Source organism: Amyelois transitella, chromosome 24 (genome assembly GCF_032362555.1).
Source record: "Amyelois transitella isolate CPQ chromosome 24, ilAmyTran1.1, whole genome shotgun sequence".
NCBI lineage: Eukaryota > Metazoa > Arthropoda > Insecta > Lepidoptera > Pyralidae > Amyelois > Amyelois transitella.
The window spans coordinates 5,661,077-5,686,131 of NC_083527.1; the positions used below are offsets into that span (position 1 = coordinate 5,661,077).

A 25,055-nucleotide genomic window follows, 5' to 3' on the forward strand; every position below is an offset into this window, starting at 1 on the left:
CGGCGGTGGCAATGTCTTCAGACAATTGTCACAACAAAGACTGTAAGTGGAGCTGATGACGGTAAACAACCCGTGGCTGAAACGTGCTCTCGCATTAGATATTGAGACGTGGGATAAATATCAAAAGGATCAAATAATTAAGATTTCATTGAAAAAGGATACTTCACCGTGATTATTTGTCTCATGTCTAAATGTAAAGAAAGTTATTCAAGGAAGATACTTAGTGAAAGCTTTTTATTTTTTACGTTAAACCCTTCATATTTCTGTCAATTTGGAAAATGATCATGAAATATTTAATATTAAAGTGGATTAAATAAAAGAATATTGACATGTCACTGTAATAAGTTTATAATTGGGTAAGATCGCTTACACAATTTCAAAGCACTATGTACTAATACATTCACTGTTACAAAAAGTGAATATCTGCCTGAATATCGGTTCCACATCTGAAATACCTGTTTACATATATTTAATAAAACGAACAGTTGCGAGTGAAAGGCAGTAAAAATATTTTTTCGGGTGTATAAACAAAATATATGTCAACATTGTAGTTGTCTATGATTGTTGGTTTGTCATCGTCCAAACGTCTCTTTTTCAGTGCACCAAAATATTCTGAAATAATGGTAAATTAATGTATTTCTGTGTGCATTTGTTTTTGCATACTATTTTAACCTAATCATCTGCTGTTTAATATTACAGGCAACTGAAGTAGAAGATACCATCAAGCGAATCCAAGCCCATAAAGGTGTTATGGGTGTAGTGATAGTAAATCATGAAGGTTTGGTCGATTTTCTTATTGATACCGTGGTAACAGCTCAATATTATTGATAAAACATCATTCTATTTGTTTTCAATGACCTAATTTTGGTGGTTTATTATTCTTATCAGTGGTGATTAAATGTGCAAACTTTTGTTTCAGGCATTCCAATAAAGAGCTCTTTAGATAATGCTACTTCGGTGCTTTATGCGGGTTTGATCGGTCAATTGACAGAGAAAGCGAAGAATGTTGTAAGAGAAATGGTAATTAACTTACGTAAAAAAGAAACATTTAGCAAAGCAATGATTTCATTGAAATTGAAACCTTAACTATAATAAAGTCAGAAAACTAGGTACATACTTACCTAAAAGTTACCAATTGTGTAATTTGTCAACTTGTCCCAAGCCCTGACTCAGGAACTAGAATCTATCAAGTTATTCCCAAGTCAGGAATTAAGACGTGCCACAAGTAAACTGCATGTACTTTTGGATAGACTTGTATTCCTTATTCCTTACAGGGTAGATAGATCCCATAGAACTTCCTTGTTTGATTTTTACAGTAATTGTAAGAAGTAGTATTTACTCACGCAATTTTGTTTTTGCTCCCAGACTGGTAACTTACTTTGAGGCTAGCTCAATCTGTGTGTTCCTAAGATTCAAGATTACTTTAGGTTCCCACAAATAAGCTGAGACTTCTAACACTTGGTCATAATAAATAAAGGTATCTTTGAATATCCAATTTGAAAAAGAAATAAGTCCCTAAAAATTTAATATTTGAACATCATTATTAAACATTACATTATCCCTCCAGGATTCCACTAACGAGCTGTCATTTCTACGAGTACGGAGCAGAAGACACGAGATCCTGATTGCTCCAGACCGTGAATTTATTCTCATTGTTATTCAGAACACATCAGATTAATTCTGACTGGATTCTGGTTAATGTCACATCATTAATAGGTCATGAGAATTCAAAATGTAAATATTCTCAATTCTCCACAAAGATTTGTTTCAACCAACAAAAATCGACTTATATATAATGTATTTTTAGACTATCTCTCTCTACCAGAAAAAGTAGGTAATGTGCAATATCAAATTTCTTTCTTTAAGATTTGTAAATCAGTCACGCATATTTCGTTTTATGGCAGAAAAAGTCGTGGCCAACAGGTAGTTAAATTTAGGCTGAGTCAAACCAATTAATCAACCGTGATGAATTCAAACTGATGTAATGCATGGATTATATTTTCGTTTCGTTTATGTGAACTTAATTATTCTGCTTGCACTAGTATCTGTCGCTCTGAAGCAGGGATCTGCAAATACTCACGCTAGTTCTGTTAAATTAGTCATCAGTTATTTTAAACCAGTTTTCCTGCACCCTGGGAACTGCAAGACACTGTAATAAATTTGTTTATAAAAGAAGTCTTCTATGCATTGTTCATCTTCAAAGGTACAGTTCGAAAGAAAAATGTGGTGTATAAAATTTTTTAGAGAGCTCTTCATGTAAAGTCGATTTAATGGAACCTATTTTAAATTAATTATATTTTATTGCTTAAAAATACTAACGTGCGCATTAATATTTTTCTGCTTTATGTAAGACATGTAGATGTATAGAAATGTATTCGGTTGTATTTATTATTTGTTAGTACATAAGCATAGGTATCTTTTATAATTTGTGATAAGTGTAAAGTGCTGATGTTCAATCTCAAATCGAAATAATTTCAGTGAATAACTTCAAATCACTAATGCCATGTTTAATCTATCTACTAGCAAACTGGCTGAAATTTGGAATGCAGAAAGCCCCCGCGGAAACGGATTTTATCCGGGCGGAGTAGCGGGTGAATTCTATTTTTCAATTAACCATGTTAAACAGATAAGAGAGAAAGATAATTATTATAACCATTCATCACCAGCCAGATTAATTTCAAAAAATTTTAATGTATTTTAATATTTCAAATCTTAATGCTAATAAGGTATGTCTGATCATATATCTTCTTCGAAATCTTGAAAACAGAAGTTTATGCACTGTTTTCCAAAACTAGTAAAACGACAACTTTTGATAGCTTGGCAAGGATTAACTAAGTGACCAATTTGTAGCAAGTATTTGTGTTATATTTTTTTACAAACTATAAAACCATCAATAAATTATAAGTAATATCAATAAAAATGTGTTTTACTCTTGTCTTACTGTTTCACACATAGTGCTGTTGAAATTTTTGACGTGATCTCTTATCGGTAAAATAAAACCAATGTATGAAGTAGAAGTTTCGTGTTTATTGCATAAAATTTATTACAACATCACAAAACTTACCATATGCTTGGAGGTTCCAGGAAAGCAGTACCTAAACCAAAACTTCTGCGCCATCTTGGACTCAAAGTGACGTCATGTCATAAATTTATCGACAAATAAAACCCTTTCTCTTTATTCTTATATAGAAATAGTGTATAAAACAATAAGTCTATCTTGTTGGCCATATTGGTCCACCATTTTGTATTTCCGATGACATCACTTAGATACCATAAATTGCTGAAAACTAAACTTATTAGTAGATACTCACATAAGTAGATAGTTTCATTCTCGATTCATCAGTAGCTTTTTATCGATTTTTTTTAGCCTCACCACCTGCTAGCTTAGTTATATTCATATATTTACATTTAATTCATACCAGTCTCATATTTTTTTGGTGGACCAAAGTACTCTCAAAATTTGAAAGTTTATTTTTTAATATTTCGCTTCATTCAGCCTTTTGCTTTAAGTTTATTATCTTTTTCAAAAGTCCGTTTTTTTGGCCAGCATTAGTGCAAATGTTATATAGCTCACTGTATTGTTAAACATATGCTTATAAATTGTATTTGGAGCGTTTTAAATTTTTTATTTCACCAGCTTCAAGGGTTTATTCAATAGTTTGAGGTCTTTTTATTAGGATTTTGATGACTTAAATGTTTTCCTTTGTGAATTAATTTTAGCTGTCTGCACCACACCAGAGAAAAATATTTGTATTTTTCAATAATAATTTTCAAATATTATCCATTTCTACAAATGTTTATTATTATTAATAATGTTTATACTTACATTCATATTTACCATTCCAGTTAAAGTTTGTCTGTAGATTTTTGACTTCAGCACAGTTAATGTTAGTAGTAAATAGGTATTACATAAGGCTTATGATAAACTCGGACATTTAAAGAATTGATAAACCAAGTATATTACTTGGTACATCGAGAAAATTAAAGTGATATTTTTTTAACTTTATTCCAAAACCAATAAATGTGAACGGCATTCTTTAGTTCATTTCTGCGGATCAATCTATTTCAAAAGTTATTTAGAATGAAATTATGTAAAAAGTTTGATTTTTTTATTGAATGCGTAGCTGTCATTTATTTTTAAACATTCACGATGTTCTTAAAAATAATATCTCATTAAGAAGTAAATTTCATATTTATAAAAATATAGGATTTTATCCAACCAATTGTCAAAATCAAAATCGTTTTATTTATTTTTAATATATTTTATTCATAGTCACACAAAGAGTTACAATTATTTATAGTTAATTCAACATGTTCTAACGTGTTTTTATGAGAGATGTCAAAGCCATCAATACATTTTTGATTGTATTTATCAAATTTTATATTTGGGCCTTAAACATCTTGTTTTATTCTAAAACTAAGTGCATTTAAATTTTAAGATAATTATTAAAACATGTTGAAATATTTAACGTTAAATTCTAAAATTATTATTTTAATGAGGCTACACTTAACAGAAAAGATTATTTTTGAATTGACAAACTAAAATCATGTTTTCTTTTTTCATCCAAATTCATTTTACAAATTGCATTTTTTTTAACATGATTCATAAATATGCATTTTGTAATAGGCGAGTGCGTTTCACCGCATGCATGACTAAGTGCGACTTGGCCTAAATCTAAACTTGAGAAAACTCAATTTATAATAAAAAAAGGGTTTTTTTTTTGTAAATTTGGGTAGTTAATACCACTCACAAACTCAATATTAAGAGTTTTGGTCCATTAAAATAAGAAAAATTATAATGTTATTTTTGTTTCTTTTTTATATCTATTTTGTGTACTTATTTGCGTACATTTTGAAGGTGGTGCTGCGGCTGGAATATTTTTGATGATGATTTTTTTTCTTTTGTCTCGTTTGTATTTGATTGCGTTTTATTCCAGTTTCAAAACACTCACCTCATTATTGCGTACGTTTCTTCACCATGGTCCTGTAAAATAAAATACACATTTAAATTCGAACATAACACTTTTGACTTAAAATAAGAATAAAAAAAAAGCGGAAAAGAAAATGAGAGTATTAAATCAATGTAAAAAATTATGCGATAATATAACACTAGTATCAGTATTGTTTGAGATAACTAGTTTTGGTCACTGTATTTATAAATGAAGTAAATAAGAATTTTGTAAAATATTGAAACTGATAAAAATATATATAAATATAAAAAGCAAAAGAAATAAAGGGCGTGCAAGCGCAGGCTCGTACAAGTATTCTTCTTCTTTGTCGTACGCTCTTGACAGAACAGATGTAGGTTAGTATGAGAATGATTAAATCGACAATTTATAAATTGGCTAGTTCACATTGTGTCCTTTATTTTGTGTTAAATCTAAAGTCCCAGTCAGATGTTAACTAACAAAACTCGGTTTTTGGAGGAGAATATTCAAGTTCACTATTCTATTTTTATGTGTCATACGAAAGCAGATTTTTGGATTACATTTTAAACAATGTTAGTTTTTTCATTGTTTTTTGAACATATAATGGGAGTATCAATATTAATTCTACATTTGCACCCATCTGTTATCATGCTTTCAAATAACAATCCATTACTTGGGCCGTTCTTATGGCATTGCGCGGGGCATTGCGTCTTGAATGCTATACTAAGATATTACAGACAACCACTCAAATATAACACAGCGACACCAAGGTAACAATGTGAACTAAACCCCATCCACCACTAAACCCAAAGCGAACTGGCGCGAGCACTGTCAAATTCCGACCGTAATGTTACTTGGGCCGTCCGTATGGCGCGGCGCGTGTCATGTGCCGGGGCGCGTGCTGCGGGCCCGGGGCTTGGGGCCGGCGCGTGCCCACGTCCCGGGCGGAGGTCTTGAACTCCCGGCTCTCCTCCTTGTAGTACGGATCGTCCTCGTAGTAGCGGTCGTGGCGGTCGTAGTAGAAATCTTGCTCGGGAGCGCCGCGTGGGGGTCCGCGGACCTGAATTGAAAAATTGATTCGAGGTAAACTTCAATCAGTTCAGAAAAACCTAAATTTTAAAGTAAATTAAAAATCATCACAACAAACTATATACATACATATTTTCTAGATTATAAGCGAAGCCCTGAGGCTACAGAAAATCAACTATAGAAATTATGCCAAATCTTTTTCAGGATATTAAATGTGTGACGTCACATACATATTTTCTGTCCCTAGCACACCTCAAGCTTACAAAACAATTATTAAGACCACTTACAAAACAATTACTAAGACGACATACAAAACAATGAACTGGCAACACTCGTCAACAGTAATTACACAGCAAAGTTTTTCCTTAATCTTCGAAGTTTCAAAGCGAAAAATCCAATTCAAAACACTCACCGGCTCAGGAGGCATGCTGTAGGGATCATCGTACGAGTAGCTAGACTCCATAGCGTTGCGGGCTCTGTCCAAGATGCTGATGACCTTGGTTTTGCCGGGCATGGGGCGCGGCATCGGTGGCGGGGGCGCCATGCGGGGAGCCCTGGGCGCGGGCCCGGCTCGCGGCGGACCTGCAAGCACCGGCTCTTGGTAGGAGAATGATCGCTTGGTGACCGTACACGTGTTGTACGAGACGCTCTTGGGCCCCGGACGTGTATCTGAGACAGCCAGATATTGTGCAGTAAGTGCGGTGGTACTAGTTCACATAGAACTCTTGTCCTACCTCTCTACTTAAGCAAATTATCTTAGTTTATAGATTTTTATTTATTAATAAGTTTATACATGTATATTTAGTGGGTAGGTATACATACATACATACATATGGTGACGTCTGTGTTGGTACATGTTTATTTATTGTTTTATATTATTATATTAACACAGCTGACTTGCCCCTTCTTTACTAATTATCTAGATCACTTTGTTTGGCGTTGACTAAGAGATCCATTTATGGGATAAGTCCGCCATTGCAAGTGATTTATTTCTTTTATTACTAGGTAATATTTCTTGTAACTGTGTAAATTTCTGTGCAATAAAGATATTACAAACAAACAAACAAGGAACAGACACACTATAGAGAATAGGGCTAGACCCGTGTAGTTCGAGGCATTTACAAAAGGATCCCTACATTTTTTCCTAAGGATTTTTTCATAAAAGGTGACTCGGGGAATCATGTGCAGCTATTAACTCTGATCCAATATTGTGTTCATCTGCAAATTTTATGGAGGTAATACAGGAGATGGTTCATGTAAAAACTCGACTTGAACCAGGAACATATATGGTCTCCAGAGTTTATTGCGAATCTAGTTTCAAAATCATGCCATAAAATAACCCTTTTCATATTTTAAGAGTGAACTCTTATCATTTGAGTTAAGTGTAGCTTCCTCCATTCGACAGACTACGAAAGAAGAAATAATAAAAAAAGCAAACAATTCTCACCTCTATCCATGATTTCCCTCATCTGATTTTGCCTGATCATATCATTTGTGTCCGGTATGAGGTATTTCTTCACCTCAGCCAGAGCATACGCTATTCTCGCGTGGGCTTCTGCAGGTGGGGCCAACGCTGATATCTCAACATGTAGTTCGTCTTGCAAGTGAGCGTATTTAGGATCCAAGGATTTGCGTAGTTCCTCCTCTTTTTGCCTGTTCAAATTATTTTAATGTTATTTACATGTGATTCTTATTCACATACGAAAAAATCTCTTCTTTCTCATGGATATCGTAAAAGGCGACTAAGGGATAGGTTAATAAACTCCAAATTCTGCATTCAGTCGATAGACTAAGCAACCTGTTACTATTTTAATCTTGATTACATCATTAAGCCATACCAGCTGGACATGGCTTTTCAGTTTTTGTGAGACAGTTGGCTCTGTCTACCCCATAAAGGACAAAGACGTCATTATTATGTTTATATGTTCAAACAAACTTGCTTTACAATAATAAAGATGATATTGTATCAATGGACAATTAGATGTGGAATGTTTTATTAAATTTGCTATATATAATACATATAACTACTATGTGAATCTTGATTCCATCATTAAGCCATACAATTGTATTTGACCTTCAGTTTATACAAATCCAGCTCTGCTTAACCCAAAACAGAAAAGAAAAATATGTATAGGCCCCAGCTAATAAGTAAACCCTAGAGATCAGAATAACATATTGTTAGTCAGTTACTCTGTTTATTTTTTCCTAGATCCATAATTTAATATGATTAGGCAGTCTCTATTTAACACTTCCGGTGTGCGTAGCAAATTTTCATCACAAAAAAATGTTCTACCAGAGTCCATAGAGTATAATTTCGTTCAACATGCCTTATCTGGAGTCAAGCTATACATACCTGTCTTTCATAGAGCCACGTCCGAGAACAGCCATCTTGCACATGGTCTCCTCTTGCATCTGCTTCATCGTGTTGCCTTTAGGTCCGAGAAGCTTGCCCACAAAGTTGAACTGAAAACAATGATAAATTCAGATACTTCTTTTTAAGATGAGTTTTCCTACTGAAGACACAAAATGAAAATTAGTTTAGCTTCTTGGTCTTTCAAGCGAGATGATTTTACAGGTCTTTGGCTGTGAAAATTCATGGTTTTTGGATACTCCCAGGGTTATAGGGATTCTTAGTGTATTTTTTTTTAATAACTATGGCCCTAATCAATAACAAGAGGTTCAAGAAGTTGACAATGCACATTAGTTTCTTTTTAAAAACCTTGAGCTTTCAACTCAATAGCTGACTATTAAGAAAATGCAACATAAATAGATAAATTACTCACCTTTGGATGTTCCTTGATGGGAACCAAGACCTTGACTGTTACTTTAACTGGTTTCTCACGATAAACATCTAAATATTTGGCATCCCTTTGTGGAATCCTTCCTGTTTGTTGCACTTTTGTTACCTCTGAAATATTTCATTTTAATATAATTATTTTTGTAGTCATTGATCAGAATAAATAGGTATATTTTTGTTTCTGATTATGGGTTTTCCTTTATATTTTGGTTTACTACAAGAAGTTTTAATTGGGATAAGTCTGCCATTAAACATATTCTTCTAAATCCAATGACTGTTTTGTAATTTGTTATATTTCTTTTTATGTGCAATAAAGAGTTTACGGTTATCAACAATAAATATAATTAGCTGAAGTAAATGAACCGCTTTCAAGAATGAAAGGTTCTGGCTAGTGTAGACAGATACATATAGGTGTATTATAAGTACTAAATAGACAGACCACAGCAGGCTTGTTATGAATTTTGTAAATTTAGCAAATAATATTTTATGAGTTTCAAATGTGCTAAAAATATCTAGAGAAATACTATTTATTTTCTTATTTCTTATTATCTACATGTTGCATGACCATGATGCAATATTTAACAGGTCAATGAACTGATGAAGGACAAAAATTCCCTCGAATTGGATCTACAAAAATTACACTAAAAATGCCGTGGGTTCTATAAAGGTATAAGGTTTCGACTAGGGAAATATAAATATTAAAGTAAATAATGTAGAACTAACCTCCGTCTATTAATTTAGTTGATAATGGAAACTTTTGGGTATTTAGTTTCATCTTTTCACCGAGGAGTTCTCGCATATATTCACCGGCTTTTTCATTAATTTTTGCTCCTTCCTCGCCATCTTGCTCCTGATCTTGGGATTCGGAATTAGAATTACGCTTGAAATCACTGCTATTGTAGCCGTTATCGTACTGTTGGGCCATTTTCACACAAAGACTTAAAACAATAGGTAAAATTCACTTAATTCACAAGTTATTTTCAAGAAAACTGGCTACGACTCAATACTCAAAGGACGCCGACTACCGATGAAATAATCCAGTATGGCGACGGCGTGTTTTTGATTAGATGTGACATCCGGTGTTTTGTTATTGGTGGATTTATTTTTGGTGTTGCCAGTATATAATTAATAAAAGCCTCTACTCATGTTGCAATTTGTCTCTGCGACTTATCGCTGCCAAATTGCTGCGTGAGCAGACAAGTTGCAAATGAATTTTAGGTGACAGTGATTTCTAAGTTGTCATGGTCGGTTAATAGGTATGTGCTTGTGCTTGTCCGTCCTTAGTCGGACTTTTTGGGAAATCGTAATTAATAAACCATACTTATTATCCGTTACTTGTACCTATGCAATGTAGTTTTGACGTGAAAGACGGACAAACAGACACGCAATCACGCTTTCATATTATTAAAATTGGTAAAATTATTTATAGATAGCCGAATTTATCTCCTAGAGTATCGAATTCATTACAAATAATGATTTATCTACATTTTGTAGAAGGATAATAAACAACATGACGAGGAAAACGTCAACATCAAAAATTAACAAACATTTTTTCGCTTTTTCCCAACGATTTATTATAACACTAGCTAAGATAACAAAGAAATACTTATTACATTAATAAAGTTATTGATTATCAGAAATAATGGATTATTTTCCTGATTTGTTGATTTTGCTCATTTGCCTGAATTGTTGAATGACTATTATACTAAATTCGGAATGTGGGGCTACCATCACTTCAAATTTTTTCGTATTGATTCTTAGCACCAAAACTTCATCAAAAGGATCCTGCAAAAATGAGGTGTTAGCAATAGGTCAATTTGTCACTTTATCTGAATCTCAATTCCATCAGGTGAATTTCGAGTCTTGTGATTTTAAAGTGAATTTATCTTCCTCGTAAGGGAGAAAGTTAAATACTTACTAAGTAAATCAGAAACAATTTTTGTTTTTTTTTTTATCATGACTTGACCGATGATTAAACCTAGAATCTTGTAAATCCGAAACATGTACAAGTCCATATCAACCTACCTAAATACTGTGAAAATTTTCCTCATTAGGTGCTAGGTCATATTGGTGTCGTGTGGTTCCCGGCACCAGTATAAAAAATAATAGGATCACTCTATCTCTTTCCTATGGATGTCGTAAAAGGCGACTAAGGAAAATCCTTATAAACTTGGGATTCTTCTTGTAGGCGATGCGATGGGCTAGCAACCTGTCACTATTTGAATCTGAACGTGGCCTATCAGTCTTTTTAAGAATGCTGGCTCTGTCTAGCTCGCAAAGATTATAGACGTGACTATATGTATGTATGGGTAAGGCCGTAGATTTTGCCACTTAGTAACATAGAGTAACATAGATACTTCTATGTTATGGTAACGTATAAGTAACACGAAAGTAACGAGTAAAGAGTGTAAGGTCGAGTTCAGAAGTACTGCCTCTTTTTTTTATTAATTTTTTTTTTCAAATTTCATAATATTTTCGTAAAGTACTGAAAATTATACTAACGTACGATTGTAATGGCAAGCACAATTCCATAGGAATTGGAGAAGCAAATGTATTCTGAGAAACACAAACGAAGTTAATGCAATGTTCCAAAACAAAATGTATGTACGGGCGTACGGGCCAGGGTATCTATTAACCTTATGTAAGAACTAAGCATATAAATGAAATGAAGCGGTGGTGGTCTAGTGGTTAAGACGTCCGCCTGGTGATCGAAATGTCCCGGGTTCGAATCCTACTCGAGCCACATGAGTTTGTATGCTAATCTGACTTACGTTTAGTACTTTTCATGACCACCACTTGCTTCCGGTGAAGGAAAACATCGTGAGGAAGTCACATTAGTCGATTATTTATCAGTTAGTGTGTGAAATGGAGAAGGCAATGGCAAATCACTCTATTAATATTGCCAAGAAAGTCGTTGTGTGTGTTTCATTGAAATCCATATAATGATCACGACTTCTCAGCCATGAGGAATACGACTAAGAAAAAGAAGAAGCAAATAAAAAACAATGAAATCTTCTAAAATGTCTATTCATTAAATAGGTACTTAAAACACAATGTGTACTAATTAATCAATAAAATCACAAAAAAGGAACTAGGTAACCACTTTTACTTATGTCAACTAACAAATGATTTAAAATATTTAAATAAAAAATACAGTATCTTCATCATTTTGCAGATAATATTCTTTTGAATCTGACTCTAACTGAATCAAATTTATCTTTTATACTATAGAAATTGTGGTCACAGAATCAAGATCTAACTTTCTTTGCACTAAGAATTTTACAGAATTATTTGAAATCTTAACATTTAAAAAAAAAATATTTTGTAATATGTTTCGTCATTTTTAAATTCTATGATCTCAACAAATCCAATATAATACTTCCACGTTTTTCTTTCAAATTATCTAACCATAACGAATCTTTTATGTTGAAACTTAAATAATTCCCTTCATTTTCATTATTCTCTCTAACCATGCTGCCAAGTTCTTCATCGTTCTGCTCGCTTCCTTCTATAAAAAACACATTTTATAAATTGGATTTCAAAATTCATCTTGCACTTTTAATGATTAAAATAATAATAATATTTTGTTTTCCTAAGCCATTAACTACAGGAAATACTTATTTAATATATGAAATTAAATGAGTCGTAGCCTATTGCACGAGTCTATGTACGAATCCTTAGAACACTTAAACGTTACGTAACATACAATCAATGTTACCGATAACATAGCAGTAACCTAGAAGTAACGCAGAAGCAAGATTTTTTTGGTTATAATTTACCATAACTCGATCATTCGAGCTAAATTTAAAACAAAACACGGCTCCTGCATAACTTATTCACTAAATAATACTTTCACATGAAAATAGGAGTAATAAACCAATTCTTTACCTTTGAAATCGAATAAATCCCGAATGACGACACAAACCTGCACTCACTTTTTGTCAAACCCACCACAGTAAACAAAATGGTTTTTTTTTTCTTTTTGTCCATGGACACTTAAGTGTTGCCAGTATCGATACAAAATATTACCAAAATGTTTTACCTTAATTAGAGGTGAAATTGTGGTAACATACAAAATTGTAACATATAAGCAAAAATACGGGGACAAACATTTAAATTGCGATAAAAAAATTAAATCTACTTATTTTAAATAATCTCATATTATTAATTGGCTGCTTAGTTTTGCGTTCTGTAGGTTAAGTTCTTGTAAACTTGACATTCAATAAATATACTACGAGTTTTGTAGTTCTCTAGTATTTGGATGATAAAAAAGACAACGCGATTTTTGCAAAATTTGGAGGACTGGCCAAGTTGAACACACTCTAGAAGTTAAAGTATTGAAGTGTTTGAACTTTTGAAATTAAATTATGTAGAGATAAGAGCTACAAAATATATTATGAGTACCTTAGTAACAAATTACTAGCATTAGTCTTTTATATATGCAGTCAAAATGTGGGACATATTTTTTTTTCAAATAGTGGCAAAATTTACGGCCTTACCCGTATGCGCCAGGTCATAGAGAACTAAATTTATGGTAACTTGATCTGCGGTTGACTGTACATTACTTAACTTACCAAGTCTTTAATAGAAGTTTGAGTGAGGCATCCCAAACGCTGCAACGCTGACCCATAATTAGTAGCTGTCATTAAATTAGTATTCGTTAAGATTGGTGCTCCTGTAAATAAATGATAAGGTTAATTTAATATCAATACCTACCTAAGTCAGCTAGCTGCAGTGTATATTGTAAAAGTCAGTCAAAGCTTGAAAAAACTTGAAATTCTTCTTTTAGGCGATGAACTAGCAACCTGTCACTATTTAAATCTCAAAGTCATACAGTTAAACGTGGCCTTTCAGTCTTTTCCGGACTTTTAGCCTCTGCGAAAGAAGTGATTATATGTATTATCTTTGTCCAAATGTCATTATGGTAAACAAGGAAAAACGTTGAATAAATAATGATTCTACTTAATTCTGTTGTATGCACAGATCAATGCCCCGGCCTGTCCAACTTTGTTCTGTGGCGGAATCATTTGAACCTGAGGTCCTTAAAATCCGTCTCGCTTTCCTTAACACCTGCCTCTCCTCATTATGTCACACCCTATTCACAAATGTCAGCTTTTATAAATTTTTATGAAAAGCTTTTGTAAGCTTAAAAAGAAATCATGAGCTACTAATGGCTTTGAGACTTTGCTGAGTACATATATTAAAATAGCTTGTAGGTATTATATATTTAGTTCGATTCATAGATCTTTTTGTACATCCACACTATATTAATTACTAGCAGTGCTCGCGACTTCGTCCGCGTAGAAAAGTTATAGAATGGGCATCATTGAAGCCCTCAAGGATGAATAATTTTCCCCATTTTTTTTTCACATTTTCCATTATTTATTCGCTCCTAAAAGTTGCGGCGTGATGTTATATTATAGCCTAAAGCTTTCCTCGATAAATAGTCTGTTCATAACAAAATAATTTTTCATATAAAGTGACAGGTTGCTAGCCCGTCACCTTAAAGAAGAATCCCAAGTTTATAAGATATCCCTTGGTCGCCTTTTACGGCATCCATGGAAAAGAGATGGAGTGGTCCTATTATTTTTCTATTGGTGCCGGGAACCACACGGCATGAAATGTCCGAGATAAAATAAAGGTACGTTACGTGCGCTTTTAATACCTGCATTATTTACGAATAGATAAACTGTCTACTAAAAAAAAATGGTGGAACATTATGGTTTTAGTAGTTACCTTCTTTGTTAGTCATAATAACCCCTCCAACGGATTCGTCATTCATGATTCTGTCAACCATCGGATTTACACTGTTAATTATTGCTGTCTGAAAATAATTCCCTTCAATTATTATTTTTAGCCGTGTAGTTCCCAGCGCCAAAAGAAAAAGGAATAGGACCACTCCATCTCTCTCGCGTATACGCGTTCGCGTAATCCCGGTTACTTTCTATCTCCCCTATGAAGAGGAGCTTGGAATCCGTTTGTAACCCTGATTTTGGGTTGGTGAGTCAGCTTTTCACACGAAGTGATACCTGATCAATCCCTGCAACCTTTGGAAAGGAATCTGACCTATACTAGATCATGATTACACAATGACATAAAGTTGCTTGAATGTGCATGGTTCATTACGATGTTTTCCCTCACCGAAAGAGTATAAGTTACCGCACATGCATATCACCACTACGTAAGTATTGTATTATAAAGTTATTTTATTATTTTCCCTGTCTGTATGTAAAATCTCGGAAAGTTATGGACGTATTTTGTCACCGTTTGAAATGTTGGATAGAGGAAGGTTTATAATATCTATAAATGCTACCCGTGGGAAGCATTGTCGAGGCCTCTTTGAGGCCGCCGTCATTTGAACCATTAGGCGATATGGTGATTAAATATCGAAGTATGTAATAAGTAAACTGTGTTTGTTTTAAAAATAAACCTTATTTTAAATTCACAAGTACCATACTTATATACCTACCGTCTCAACAAGCCATTCATCTCTTTTATCTTTAAGTAAGTTCTGTAATATCTTCATAATTCGGTTGTCGTTGTCAAAATATTTCCTGCAAAAAGAAAAACAAAGTTGATCTATGGTTCAAAATAATTACGCGGAAGAAATATGATTTTTCGCGCCATTTATCATTCCCTTTTCATTTTCAACCTTATTTAATGAAATTTTCGAGTTTTGTTATTAGAGTTAGAGTGAATTGCTTCTCATTTATCTAAGCTATTACTTCACTATAACCACGGCGTTTATCGATCTTTATTTTCAAAGTAGAATATATGCTTGCTAATAGTATTGTATTAAAGTTGTAGTAAAATAGACTTAAGTTATGTTGACGTTAGTAAGCGACACCTTGTATCCTATTTAAAAAAAAAAGAAATCTTTTTATTTTTATAAATATATAGATAAGTATTGCACTTTTGTTTGTAGGGAGTTAACTTAAAAATTATTAGACGAATTGCAAATAAATTTATCACAGAGGTAAAACTTTGATACCTCTTTCCTGAAAATTCCCATGAGAACCAGACTGAAAAGGGAAAATGTCTTTTTTTAAATAATTTAAAGCAAATTTATTCTATATCTATAACTATATTCCATAAACAAAAAAAGAAATAATAGACAAGTATCTATGTATATATTTTACCGTTATTCCAAATAAACTTCATACAACAAAAAAAAAAACAAAATCTATATTTTAAATGATTTCATGCAGAATTCATAAGTACCTACTGATAGATAAGTATTTGAATGTTATCTTTTTTCAAATACATACAAAAATGACGGCTTTAAATTAAAATTTATAATTACTAAAAATACATACATACGGGAGAACTAACACAGATTGAGTCAGCCTCGAAGTTAGTTCGAAAATTACTGACTGACTATATTTTTATAATAAATAAATATATACGGGACAAATTACACTGATTGAGTTAGCCTCGAAGTAAGTTCGAGACTTGTGTTACGAGATACTAAATCAACGATACTATATTTTTATAATAAATACTTCTATAGCTAAACATCCAAGACAAAGTCCAGAGCCGATTAGAAATAAGTCGTTTCTCATCACGCCTTGGCCGGGATTCGAACCGGGACCTCCAGGACAAAGAATTACCTCTAAATTCTTCTGTGTTTCTCTTTCTTCCTCTTCTTCTTCAACTTATTGACGACGCACGCACAAAACTCAGTGTGTGGAGTGACCAGGACTTCAATATGATGGGTCTCGATTCTGAATGCCACTAGTTGGTCGAACACATCCTGTTGGCCATGAATTATAAACTAAGGCATTAGCTTTATACCGTAGCTTCGCCTGTGTAAATATTAACATACATACATATGGTCACGCCTACATCCCTTGCGGGGTAGACAGAGCCAACAGTCTTGAAAAGACTGAATGGCCACGTTCAGCTATTTGGCTTAATGATAGAATTGAGATTCAAATAGTGACAAGTTGCTAGCCCATCGCCTAGAAAAGAATCCCAAGTATGTAAGCCTATCCCTTAGTCGCCTTTTACGACATCCATGGGAAAGAGACTCCATCTCGTCCTATTCTTTTTTGTATTGGTGCCGGGAACCACACGGCACTAAATAAAATGTAAACATAAAATTTCCGCTATTCCCCTTCCTGTGAGAATTGCCAAAACAGAAGCCTATTATCAAGATCTAAAGTATACCTAAGTGTAACAAGTCTCGTCAAAATCGGTCCAGTGGTTAACTGTTAAGAGTTACTTAGTACTTATTTACTAGACCTACCAGACGAGCACGGAAGCTTGTACTATGTGTGGTGAATGTGTATTCCCTTAGTCGATTTTAACAACATCCACGGGAAAGACAAAAAGGCGTAAAGTCGTAAGTCGTAAAAGGCGACTAAGGGATAGGCTTATAAACATTAAGCCAAGCAGCTGATCGTGGCCTATCAGTCTCTTTAAGACTGTTGGCTCTGTCTACCCCGCAAGGGATATACAGACGTGATTATATGTATGTATGTTATTTAAATTTCTATGGTGTAGTTATAAGAAAGTGTTTACAATTTCAGAAAGGGCTTGCGTGATCATCGTTCCCAGCTTAGGTAGGCTGGCTGCTAAAGTCTGCGTCATGGCGGCGGGAGTCGTAGCAAATTGTATCTGACCTAAACAAACGAGATTGTTTTAAAATTATTTCAATGTTTTAACAGTGTCACGGATGTCAGAACTCCATTGTTTTTTATATAAATTTCTTTCCGTGATCGAACTGGAAGGAAGAAAGCCAGGAAGACGTAAATTAAGTATGATGAATAAATAAAAATAAAATAAATAAATCTATAAGGGACAAATTATATAGATTGAGTTAGCGTCGAAGTAAGTTCGAGACTTGTATTACGAGATACTAACTCAACGATACTATATTATAATAAATACTTATATAGATAAACATCCAAGACCCAGGCCAATCAGAGAAAGTTCTTTTCTCATCATGCCCAGGCCGGGATTCGAACCCGGGACCTCCGGTGTCACAGTCAAGCGTAGGTACCTACTACCGCTGCGCCACAGAGGCCGTCTAAAAATAAAAGTGAGAATATCATTAACATCTGTGATTTAAGGTGATTACCGTTTTTTATAAACATACTTCCTACCACACCCTGGTTACTCTCGATTCTTTGTATAATGTCCAAAGTGTCGTCGTCTAATTTCTGAAAAATGTTTATTGTAATATTAAGTAACTATAATAAAAAACTGCAGCCTGATCAGAGAGGTATTTAGCGTAAAATTTTAGTAAAACACAGCCTGAATTATGCAATCCAGGATCATTGGTTATAGTTTATAGGCGTACCTCGGGTTCCTCTCAAATTTGTTAATTTTATCAATATGAACAATGTAATGTCACTTTTTGTGCCAAATAAACATATTTCTTTCTCTAATTTGTAACGGGAGCGACAATTCGGGCTCGACCGCCACAAAGGGAAGATCTCCCGCCAGGCTAGGTGTAATGCCTGGGGAACCGCGGCTCCGACGATGTTGTGTCGGAGGTTATATACATATATGCTCCAGTCCGTGAAAACTTTGCTTGCGCGATTTAGACTTTTCGCTGTTTTTGACTGATAGTGTCGCGTGATTTTATTTTTGGTGACTTGTGTCGTATAAATGTCGCCACACTTTTTCTCTAGTGAGGAGACGCTACCAGGACTAACGCGAGGAGAATGATAAAACGGATGGTTGGTTAGCAAGGGCTGTTTGATGAGAAAAAGAGAGAGAATATAGAAAAGGGACGAGGCTTACCTTGTCATCAGCAACTGCAACTTTTTCTGTCATCACGAAATTAAATTAGGTAGAACATAAAATAAATAATAGTAAATAATATATGTAAAATATATCAAATTTTCAAAAAATTTAAGCATTTAGCAAAATGTTAATTTAAAATCTAGTTGGTTGAATTTGATATGTGCCGTGTGGTTCCCGACACCAATACAAAAAGGAATAGGACAACTCCATCTCTCCCATGGATGTCGTAAAAGGCGACTAAGGGATAGGCTTATAAACTTGGGATCTTCTTGTAGGCGATGGATTAGCAACCTGTCACTATTTTAATCTCAATTCTTTTATCAAGCCAAAAAGCTGAGCGTGGTCCATCAGTCTTTTAAAGACTCTGTCTAGCCCGTAAGAGACATAGACGTGACTATGTGACGTGACGAATGTACATATGTATGCAAAAATAAAACAAAAATCAAGTATAAACTACTCCAAAACTGAGTGCAATACCGTTTCGGAAACAGTTATTAAAATGCAATGTTAGTCCTCGCGCTATTAGTGCATTTTATGAGGAAAGTTGTATAAAGTTGGCGCGCGGCACCAAAACAGGCGGAGAAACTGTTGAATGGCCTCCGTGGCGCAGCTGTAGTGCACTTGTCTGTGTCACCGGAGGTCCTCGGGTTCGAATCCCGGCAGTTCTAAGTTTTGAAGATTGGATTCCCAGAATTCGCGCGGGGCAAGACTTTTCAAAATACACGAGAGAGGCCAATGTCGTATTCTAGTTTACTTCTTCCACCTGGCTTTAGTCCAGGTTGCGTCCTCACCTCTCTGGAGAGGAGCCCGGGGTATGCCTTTGACCATGGATCCTAGATTGGATGAGTCAGGTGTTTTAACTGACTTAAAAAAAAGGACGAGGTTTCTCAATTCGACCGTATATGTATATATATTTACACGAAACGACTCCCTTTTGACCTCTGCAACCTTTTACATGTAAACTCAACCCGTATTGGATCCATGGTTACACATCCAGGTGCCTGAATGTGCAGGTTTCCTCACGGTGTTTTCCCTCACCGTACGAGCATCGGTTAGTATTCAAACTAATGCACATAACTTCGGAAATAGACATTGGTACATGGTCGAGATGGGATTTCAACCTGTTCCTGTCTGTGCATCACGCATTTTCACCTGGCACCTTACCCATTCGACCAACGACGCTCTTAAAATTATTCGAGGCGCTTTCTAGTCTATACTAATATTATAAAGCTGAAGAGTTTGTTTGTTTGAACGCGCTTATCTCAGGAACTACTGGTTCGAATTGAAAAATTATTTTTGAGTTGAATAGATCATTTATCGAGGAAGACTTTAGGCTATAAAACATCACGCTGCAACTATTACGAGAGAAGAAATAATGGAAAATGTGAAAAAACGGGCAAAATTATTCCTCCTTGAGGGCTTCAATGGTGCCCAAAATAAATATTCCTCGTGGCTCAAAATAAATATTCCACGTGGATGAAGTCGCGGGCACAGCTAGTATTCTATAAAAAAGAGATTAAACGCAGTCAGAGCTAAGTTTTACCGCAAAAAAGTTACGAACAAACATGTCGCGCAAAACTTTGGCAACAAAAAAATTAATATGTTTCTTCTTACATCAGCTTTTTCAAAGCGCTTGAGCTTTTTGGTTCAATTACTTATTTTTACGTGTGGTGGCGTGCCGTGGTGCCGTGTGGTTCCCGGTACCAATACAATGAAGAATAAGACCACTCCATCTCACTCAATCTAGTTGTATCTGAAGTAGTTTTATATTCATTCATATTTTTTAATGATAGAACTGAGGGTAGGTTGGGATGGTTCGGTCATGTGGAGAGGATGAATGAAAACAGGTTGACTAAGCAGATAGGTATACAAGGAGAGTGTGGAGGGAAAGGTCGGAGTGGGAAGACCTAGACGAACGTATCTTGATCAAATTAAGGACGTCCTGGTAAAGGGTCAGGTCAAAAGTAGCCGAAACCGCCGAGCTTGCATGAAGAGAGTTATGAATGTGGATGAAGCGAAGGAAGTATGCAGAGATCGTGGCAAGTGGAAAGAGGTAGTCTCTGCCTACCCCTCCGGGAAAGAGGCGTGATTTTATGTATGTATGTATGTATAGAACTGAGATTCAGACAGTTACAGTTTGCTAGCCCATCGCCTAAAACAAGAATCCCAAGTTTATAAACCTTTGTATGTGATAATCTGCGCAGGAGAAGACATCTATGACTTAGTTGAATAACTACTTAGCGTCAGATCTTTTGAAAAGACATCATAGGGCCGCGATTCAAATTTGTGTTTCGTTGTATGACGATTTTCCTGTAGCATAATGATAATCTTTATAGATATCACGGTTACGGTATTGCTTTATCTGTTGATAAGGCCGCCTTCTTATGACCACAGATATAATAATGTTTAGTAATGAACGTATTAAATACTAGCTGTGCCCGCGACTTCAATTGAGGGCTTCTCAAGGATGAATAATTTACCCCGATTTTATTCAATTTTTCCATTATTTCTTCGCTCCTAATAGTTTCAGCGTGATGTTGTATAGCTTAAAGCCTTCCTCGATAAATGGTCTATTCAACCCAAAAAGATTATTTTAATTCGAACCAGTAGTTCCTGAGATTAGCGCGTTCAAACAAACAAACTTTTCATGGCAATTTAAACAAACCGATCAAGTACAGGTAAGGCTAAGGGTAAGGGAATGGTAAGGTAATGGTACGGAACCATTATCACGTTTGTCGTAAACCCTGTTTAATAAAATTGCTTAAAAGTAACGTTTGTTAATGGTCTTCCTATAATAATAACATGTTTTTTTGTTTATGGATATTTTTTGTTTTGCAATTATGATCTCTAGGATATGGTAACCATATAGATAATAATTCATTTGGTGGTTGGCCGCCATTACGTGAAACCCAAATCGAAAAAAAAACAAATAGTTTTAAATAAATAATGCTGAATGTTTCGTTAGACAATTATAATCGAAAAAAACCCTAATAGAAAAAAAAACAAATAGCTTTAAATAAAGAATGCTGAATGTTTCGTTAGCCATTATTAAACTTAAGGACATGTCCTTACATACCAATTTTTATTAACTCTATGTCAAACAAACCGAACAGATAAGTCAATCATTATTGTAAAATGTACTCACTGCGAACATGTTGCTTCAAATGTGTGTTTAAATATGTCTTAGTTCATTTCTGTGAAATTTTTGTGTTAATTTTAGTTATAAGATTTTGGAGTGCGTACAAATAGGGGTGTTTTTTATCAAGTACGAGAAAAGTCTATAGATCTTGCATACCCTGGTGTCAGCTGAGACTGTGTGTGAAAATGTATTTTGGACTTTAACATGGAAATGGCTACTTTAAAAGGTAAATATTATGTTTTTGATCTATATGTATATAATCATAAGATCGTTTGTTAAAAAAATCTTTAGGAAAACGACTTACTACAAGACGTGAAAATAGGTTACCTTAGGGTATGCTTAATCAACTAAATAATACATAATTACATTAAATCTACTAAGACACAAACAAAATTACAAATAGGTATACTTTTTACAACTTTTTTACGTTAAAACTTTTAAGTTAGTATTTAGTTTCGCGTTGCATTACAATTGATGTATTCAAACGGGAATTAAAACGAACTTACGATTTTTTTTACCGTTTTTCGAAATAAGAATTTTTATTTCGAAATTAGTTTTGAAATAAGATTTTTTTTTCGTCCATCGATTATATTGATTAACGATTTTAATCACTAATATCTTGTCGTCATAGAACTCTGTGTTTGGTGAAAAATAATGTGAATGTAATCGAGAATGTTCTTTATTGTGAGAGGGAATGAGAAAGAGAGAAACTAGTATTCAAGTATATAGAGATATAGGAAGAGTATGTAGAGAGATAGAGTAGGAAAGGAAGGGAGGAAAAGAGATAGGAAAGGCGAAAAGAACTGGGAAACTAGTTCAACAATTCAATATCTTTATAATATGGGTATTTGATCGATGACTAACGTTGTATTATTAGGACAATGATATCATTTCTTATCTCAAAATGATGTTATCTTATTGTTTTGGTTTTAAAATATCTATTTCAATATTTACGACCGCGGCTTTCCGAATTCCGATATTTCTAAATTCCCTTCTCGCGGTGTTTCAGTTTCACTCTGTACCCAAGTGCACCCCTAAGCCTAATTAACAATTTACATGCAAATTTCAAATCTTTAGACTGATCGGTTTGGTTTCTGCGTTGATAAGTCAGTTAATCGGTTAGTCAAGTGTTCTATTTAACATACATACATATAGGCACGTCTACATTCCCTGCGGGGTAGACAGAGCCAACAGACTTGAAAAGACTGATAGGCCACGTTCTGCTGTTTGGCTTAATGATACAATTGATATTCAAATAGTGACAGGTTGCTAGCCTGTCGCCTAAATGAAGAATCCTAAATTTATAAGCCATTCCCTTACTCGCCTTTTACAACATCCACGGGGAAAGAGATATAGTGATCCTATTCTTTTTATTTCATTGGTGCCGGGAACCACACGGCACTGTACAGCCTGTATATTCGAATTTGGTAGTGTTGCTATTCCGGTATATGAAACAGTGTGGTCTGTGCAACCTTCCTTGCTCTGTGGTCTGGTTAATAGACAAAAGCAATCCAATATGAAGCCACTAACGCGAAATTACTGACACTATTCTATAATATAATTTATACTGTTTCTACGTTCAATACGCCGGTTGACTGAGCACGTCTCATAAGACAAAACACAAGTTAAAGTGAAGCGCAGATGTGGCGCCGTAAGTGTGGTAAAATCTAAATACCTACGTACCTAAATACAATCACGTCTATATCACTTGCGGGGTAGAGTGAACGTACAATCACGTCTATATACCTTGCTGGGTAGAGAGAGCCAACAGTTTTGAAAAGACTGAAACGTCGCGTTATCTGTGGTAAAAATCCCCTTTATTACCGTTCTTTTGGGCATTTCGGGAAATGATTGAGTTCCCCGTTAGACCACATAATGCCAAATATACATACATGCCAAATTTTTCAAAAATCTCTAGGTTATATTTTATACATTTTACAACATCTTAATAAAATACTTTAATACTAGCTTTTGCGCGGGGCTTCGCTCCCGTGGGAATTTATAGAAAAAAAGCCTATGTTATTGATAAAGGAGAAAATTCTGCAGTGCAGTTTGTTACCGCTTCTTCTGCACTGACGCTTTGGAAGCGGCAGTAGTTAGTTTTAAGTAATTTATTTGACGTCAACCAATGTTGTGAAACCAAAAGATATGACAATTATTAATTATTATGAAGTGCCCCATAATAATGAATAAAATGTTTGAATTTGAATTTAAGGTCTATTCTGTCGGCGTACCCACCAAAGTCCGATCTGTAGTTTCTGAGTTTATTCGTTACGGACATACAAATCTTCTCCCTTTATTATTATTTTGAATAGGTGGATTCTACTACGGCATCTTCACATCTGTCCACTCGTTGTTCTACAATTTTATAGCCCATAAAATGAACACCCTTGAAGGAATTTAATAAAATCGCTACATCAGCTCGAGAGAATGCCACTGTATCGGGATTGTGTCAATTTCATGCAATCTAATTTGACGGGCATCGAGTGGTCAGTTAGGAGTCGCCTGCAAGGCCAAACTTTCATACAACGTGGCTATTTTTATAAATAATACAGGCGTTAAACGCACGCGTAACGTACATACATACATATAATCAGGTCTATGTCCCTTACGGGGTAGACAGAGCCGACAGTGTTGAAAAGACTGATTGGCCACGTTCAGCTGTTTAATTTTATATATCCGTAAAAGTTTGCTAAATAACGAAAAAAAAATAGGCAGGAGCCCTTTTCCCCCCTTTTCTTTGGTAAAAAAATTACTAGTTTAAACAATTTTAAAATAGTAATTTTTATACCAAACAAGTACATATTTATTAGCGCAATCATATAGATACTGCATTTTTTTACATAAATGTAGGAAAATACTGATTTCTAACCTTGAATTTATCGGTCTTGGAAATTTATCTAACGATACTTAACTTCACGGGGATATCATCTTTAAAATTAAAGAAATAAAGACTATATTGGCATGTCGTACATGATTATGGTTGACCGGCCTTGATTGCATGACAAACTATAGGTTTGTTTGTTCTTACGTCAGTAGAATCACCAATCCTTGTTAGATAAGTCTTCTTAAAAATATATTTGAAAAAAAAAAGACTAGCTGAAACGTAGTTTAAGAAAAAAGTAAAAAAAAGTAGTTTCCAAGTTTAAAAAAGGGTGTTCTTAATTTTTTTTTAGGAAATCAGTGTCAAATATGTGTAAAAATCGAAATTTAGTTTTAAACTCTGTGTTGAAAATTTTACATTTTACAAATGTTCAAAAAAAAGTTAGATAAAATTATGTGTACTAAAGGTGTAATATCATCTCTGTTTGCTAAAGGCAAGTAAGTTTAACATCTCCCTAGATATACATGATACAATTACTGAATTATATTGATAAATTACATTGAATAAATAGGCTTTAAGTTAACT

General features: G+C 34.4%; 4 protein-coding genes and 1 long non-coding RNA gene across 8 annotated transcripts in view; 2 read left to right on the forward strand and 3 right to left on the reverse strand.

Moving 5' to 3' along the window:
* Positions 1 to 552: 552 nt before the first annotated feature.
* Positions 553 to 2,883, forward strand: LOC106140759 (dynein light chain roadblock-type 2-like). The gene is made up of 4 exons (XM_013342391.2): positions 553 to 623; positions 700 to 778; positions 920 to 1,020; positions 1,568 to 2,883. The coding sequence occupies exons 1-4, from the start codon at positions 558 to 560 to the stop codon at positions 1,676 to 1,678; spliced, it is 357 nt and encodes a 118-aa protein (XP_013197845.2). The 5' UTR covers positions 553 to 557; the 3' UTR covers positions 1,679 to 2,883.
* Positions 2,884 to 3,007: 124 nt separating this feature from the next.
* On the reverse strand, positions 3,008 to 9,822 carry LOC106135771 (KH domain-containing, RNA-binding, signal transduction-associated protein 2-like). Of its 3 annotated transcripts, none has more exons than XM_060951165.1 (7): positions 9,478 to 9,822; positions 8,741 to 8,865; positions 8,311 to 8,420; positions 7,405 to 7,610; positions 6,370 to 6,626; positions 5,783 to 5,988; positions 3,008 to 4,984 (listed from the first exon to the last, which is right to left on the reverse strand). In XM_060951165.1, the coding sequence occupies exons 1-7, from the start codon at positions 9,677 to 9,679 to the stop codon at positions 4,957 to 4,959; spliced, it is 1,134 nt and encodes a 377-aa protein (XP_060807148.1). In that variant the 5' UTR covers positions 9,680 to 9,822; the 3' UTR covers positions 3,008 to 4,956. The 3 variants fall into 3 exon arrangements, with proteins under 3 accessions (XP_060807148.1, XP_060807150.1, XP_060807149.1); XM_060951167.1 differs by having other exon boundaries at positions 6,370 to 6,539; positions 9,478 to 9,821; XM_060951166.1 differs by having other exon boundaries at positions 5,772 to 5,988; positions 9,478 to 9,821.
* Positions 9,823 to 10,324: 502 nt separating this feature from the next.
* LOC106140758 (dynein light chain roadblock-type 2-like) lies at positions 10,325 to 16,385 on the reverse strand. The gene is made up of 5 exons (XM_060951168.1): positions 16,365 to 16,385; positions 15,224 to 15,308; positions 14,491 to 14,578; positions 13,329 to 13,429; positions 10,325 to 10,539 (listed from the first exon to the last, which is right to left on the reverse strand). Exons 2-5 carry the CDS (start codon positions 15,278 to 15,280, stop codon positions 10,402 to 10,404), a joined length of 384 nt encoding a protein of 127 aa, XP_060807151.1. The 5' UTR covers positions 15,281 to 15,308; positions 16,365 to 16,385; the 3' UTR covers positions 10,325 to 10,401.
* LOC132903316 (uncharacterized) lies at positions 11,240 to 13,249 on the reverse strand. The gene is made up of 2 exons (XR_009657379.1): positions 12,643 to 13,249; positions 11,240 to 12,262 (listed from the first exon to the last, which is right to left on the reverse strand). It is a non-coding gene; the product is annotated as an uncharacterized LOC132903316 (long non-coding RNA).
* A 5,228-nt stretch (positions 16,386 to 21,613) lies between the features above and the next one.
* LOC106140291 (transient receptor potential channel pyrexia) overlaps positions 21,614 to 25,055 on the forward strand; it is a 35,468-nt gene continuing 32,026 nt past the window's right edge. Inside the window, exon 1 of one of the 2 annotated variants that reach the window (XM_060951309.1) lies at positions 21,614 to 21,872. In XM_060951309.1, the coding sequence (XP_060807292.1) occupies positions 21,851 to 21,872 (22 nt within the window). In that variant the 5' untranslated portion in view covers positions 21,614 to 21,850. Of the gene's footprint in view, positions 21,873 to 24,821; positions 24,964 to 25,055 lie in introns of those variants that run through there. The other variant, XM_060951308.1, reaches the window with a different exon arrangement.

What these genes read in the sequence shown, in the direction of transcription:
- LOC106140759 (XM_013342391.2), top strand. Translation starts at nt 558, where the DNA reads ATGATTGTTGGTTTGTCATCGTCCAAACGTCTCTTTTTCAGTGCACCA. An exon ending in CAAAATATTCTGAAATAATG is followed by an intron (nt 624 to 699) that starts GTAAATTAATGT and finishes TTAATATTACAG; the next exon opens with GCAACTGAAGTAGAAGATAC. An exon ending in AGAATGTTGTAAGAGAAATG is followed by an intron (nt 1,021 to 1,567) that starts GTAATTAACTTA and finishes TTATCCCTCCAG; the next exon opens with GATTCCACTAACGAGCTGTC.
- LOC106135771 (XM_060951165.1), bottom strand. Translation starts at nt 9,679, where the DNA reads ATGGCCCAACAGTACGATAACGGCTACAATAGCAGTGATTTCAAGCGT. An exon ending in AACTAAATTAATAGACGGAG is followed by an intron (nt 8,866 to 9,477) that starts GTTAGTTCTACA and finishes GAAATATTTCAG; the next exon opens with AGGTAACAAAAGTGCAACAA. An exon ending in GAGGGAAATCATGGATAGAG is followed by an intron (nt 6,627 to 7,404) that starts GTGAGAATTGTT and finishes TGGCTGTCTCAG; the next exon opens with ATACACGTCCGGGGCCCAAG.
- LOC106140758 (XM_060951168.1), bottom strand. Translation starts at nt 15,280, where the DNA reads ATGAAGATATTACAGAACTTACTTAAAGATAAAAGAGATGAATGGCTT. An exon ending in ATGAATGGCTTGTTGAGACG is followed by an intron (nt 14,579 to 15,223) that starts GTAGGTATATAA and finishes AATTATTTTCAG; the next exon opens with ACAGCAATAATTAACAGTGT. An exon ending in AAACTTCTATTAAAGACTTG is followed by an intron (nt 10,540 to 13,328) that starts GTAAGTTAAGTA and finishes TCATTTTTGCAG; the next exon opens with GATCCTTTTGATGAAGTTTT.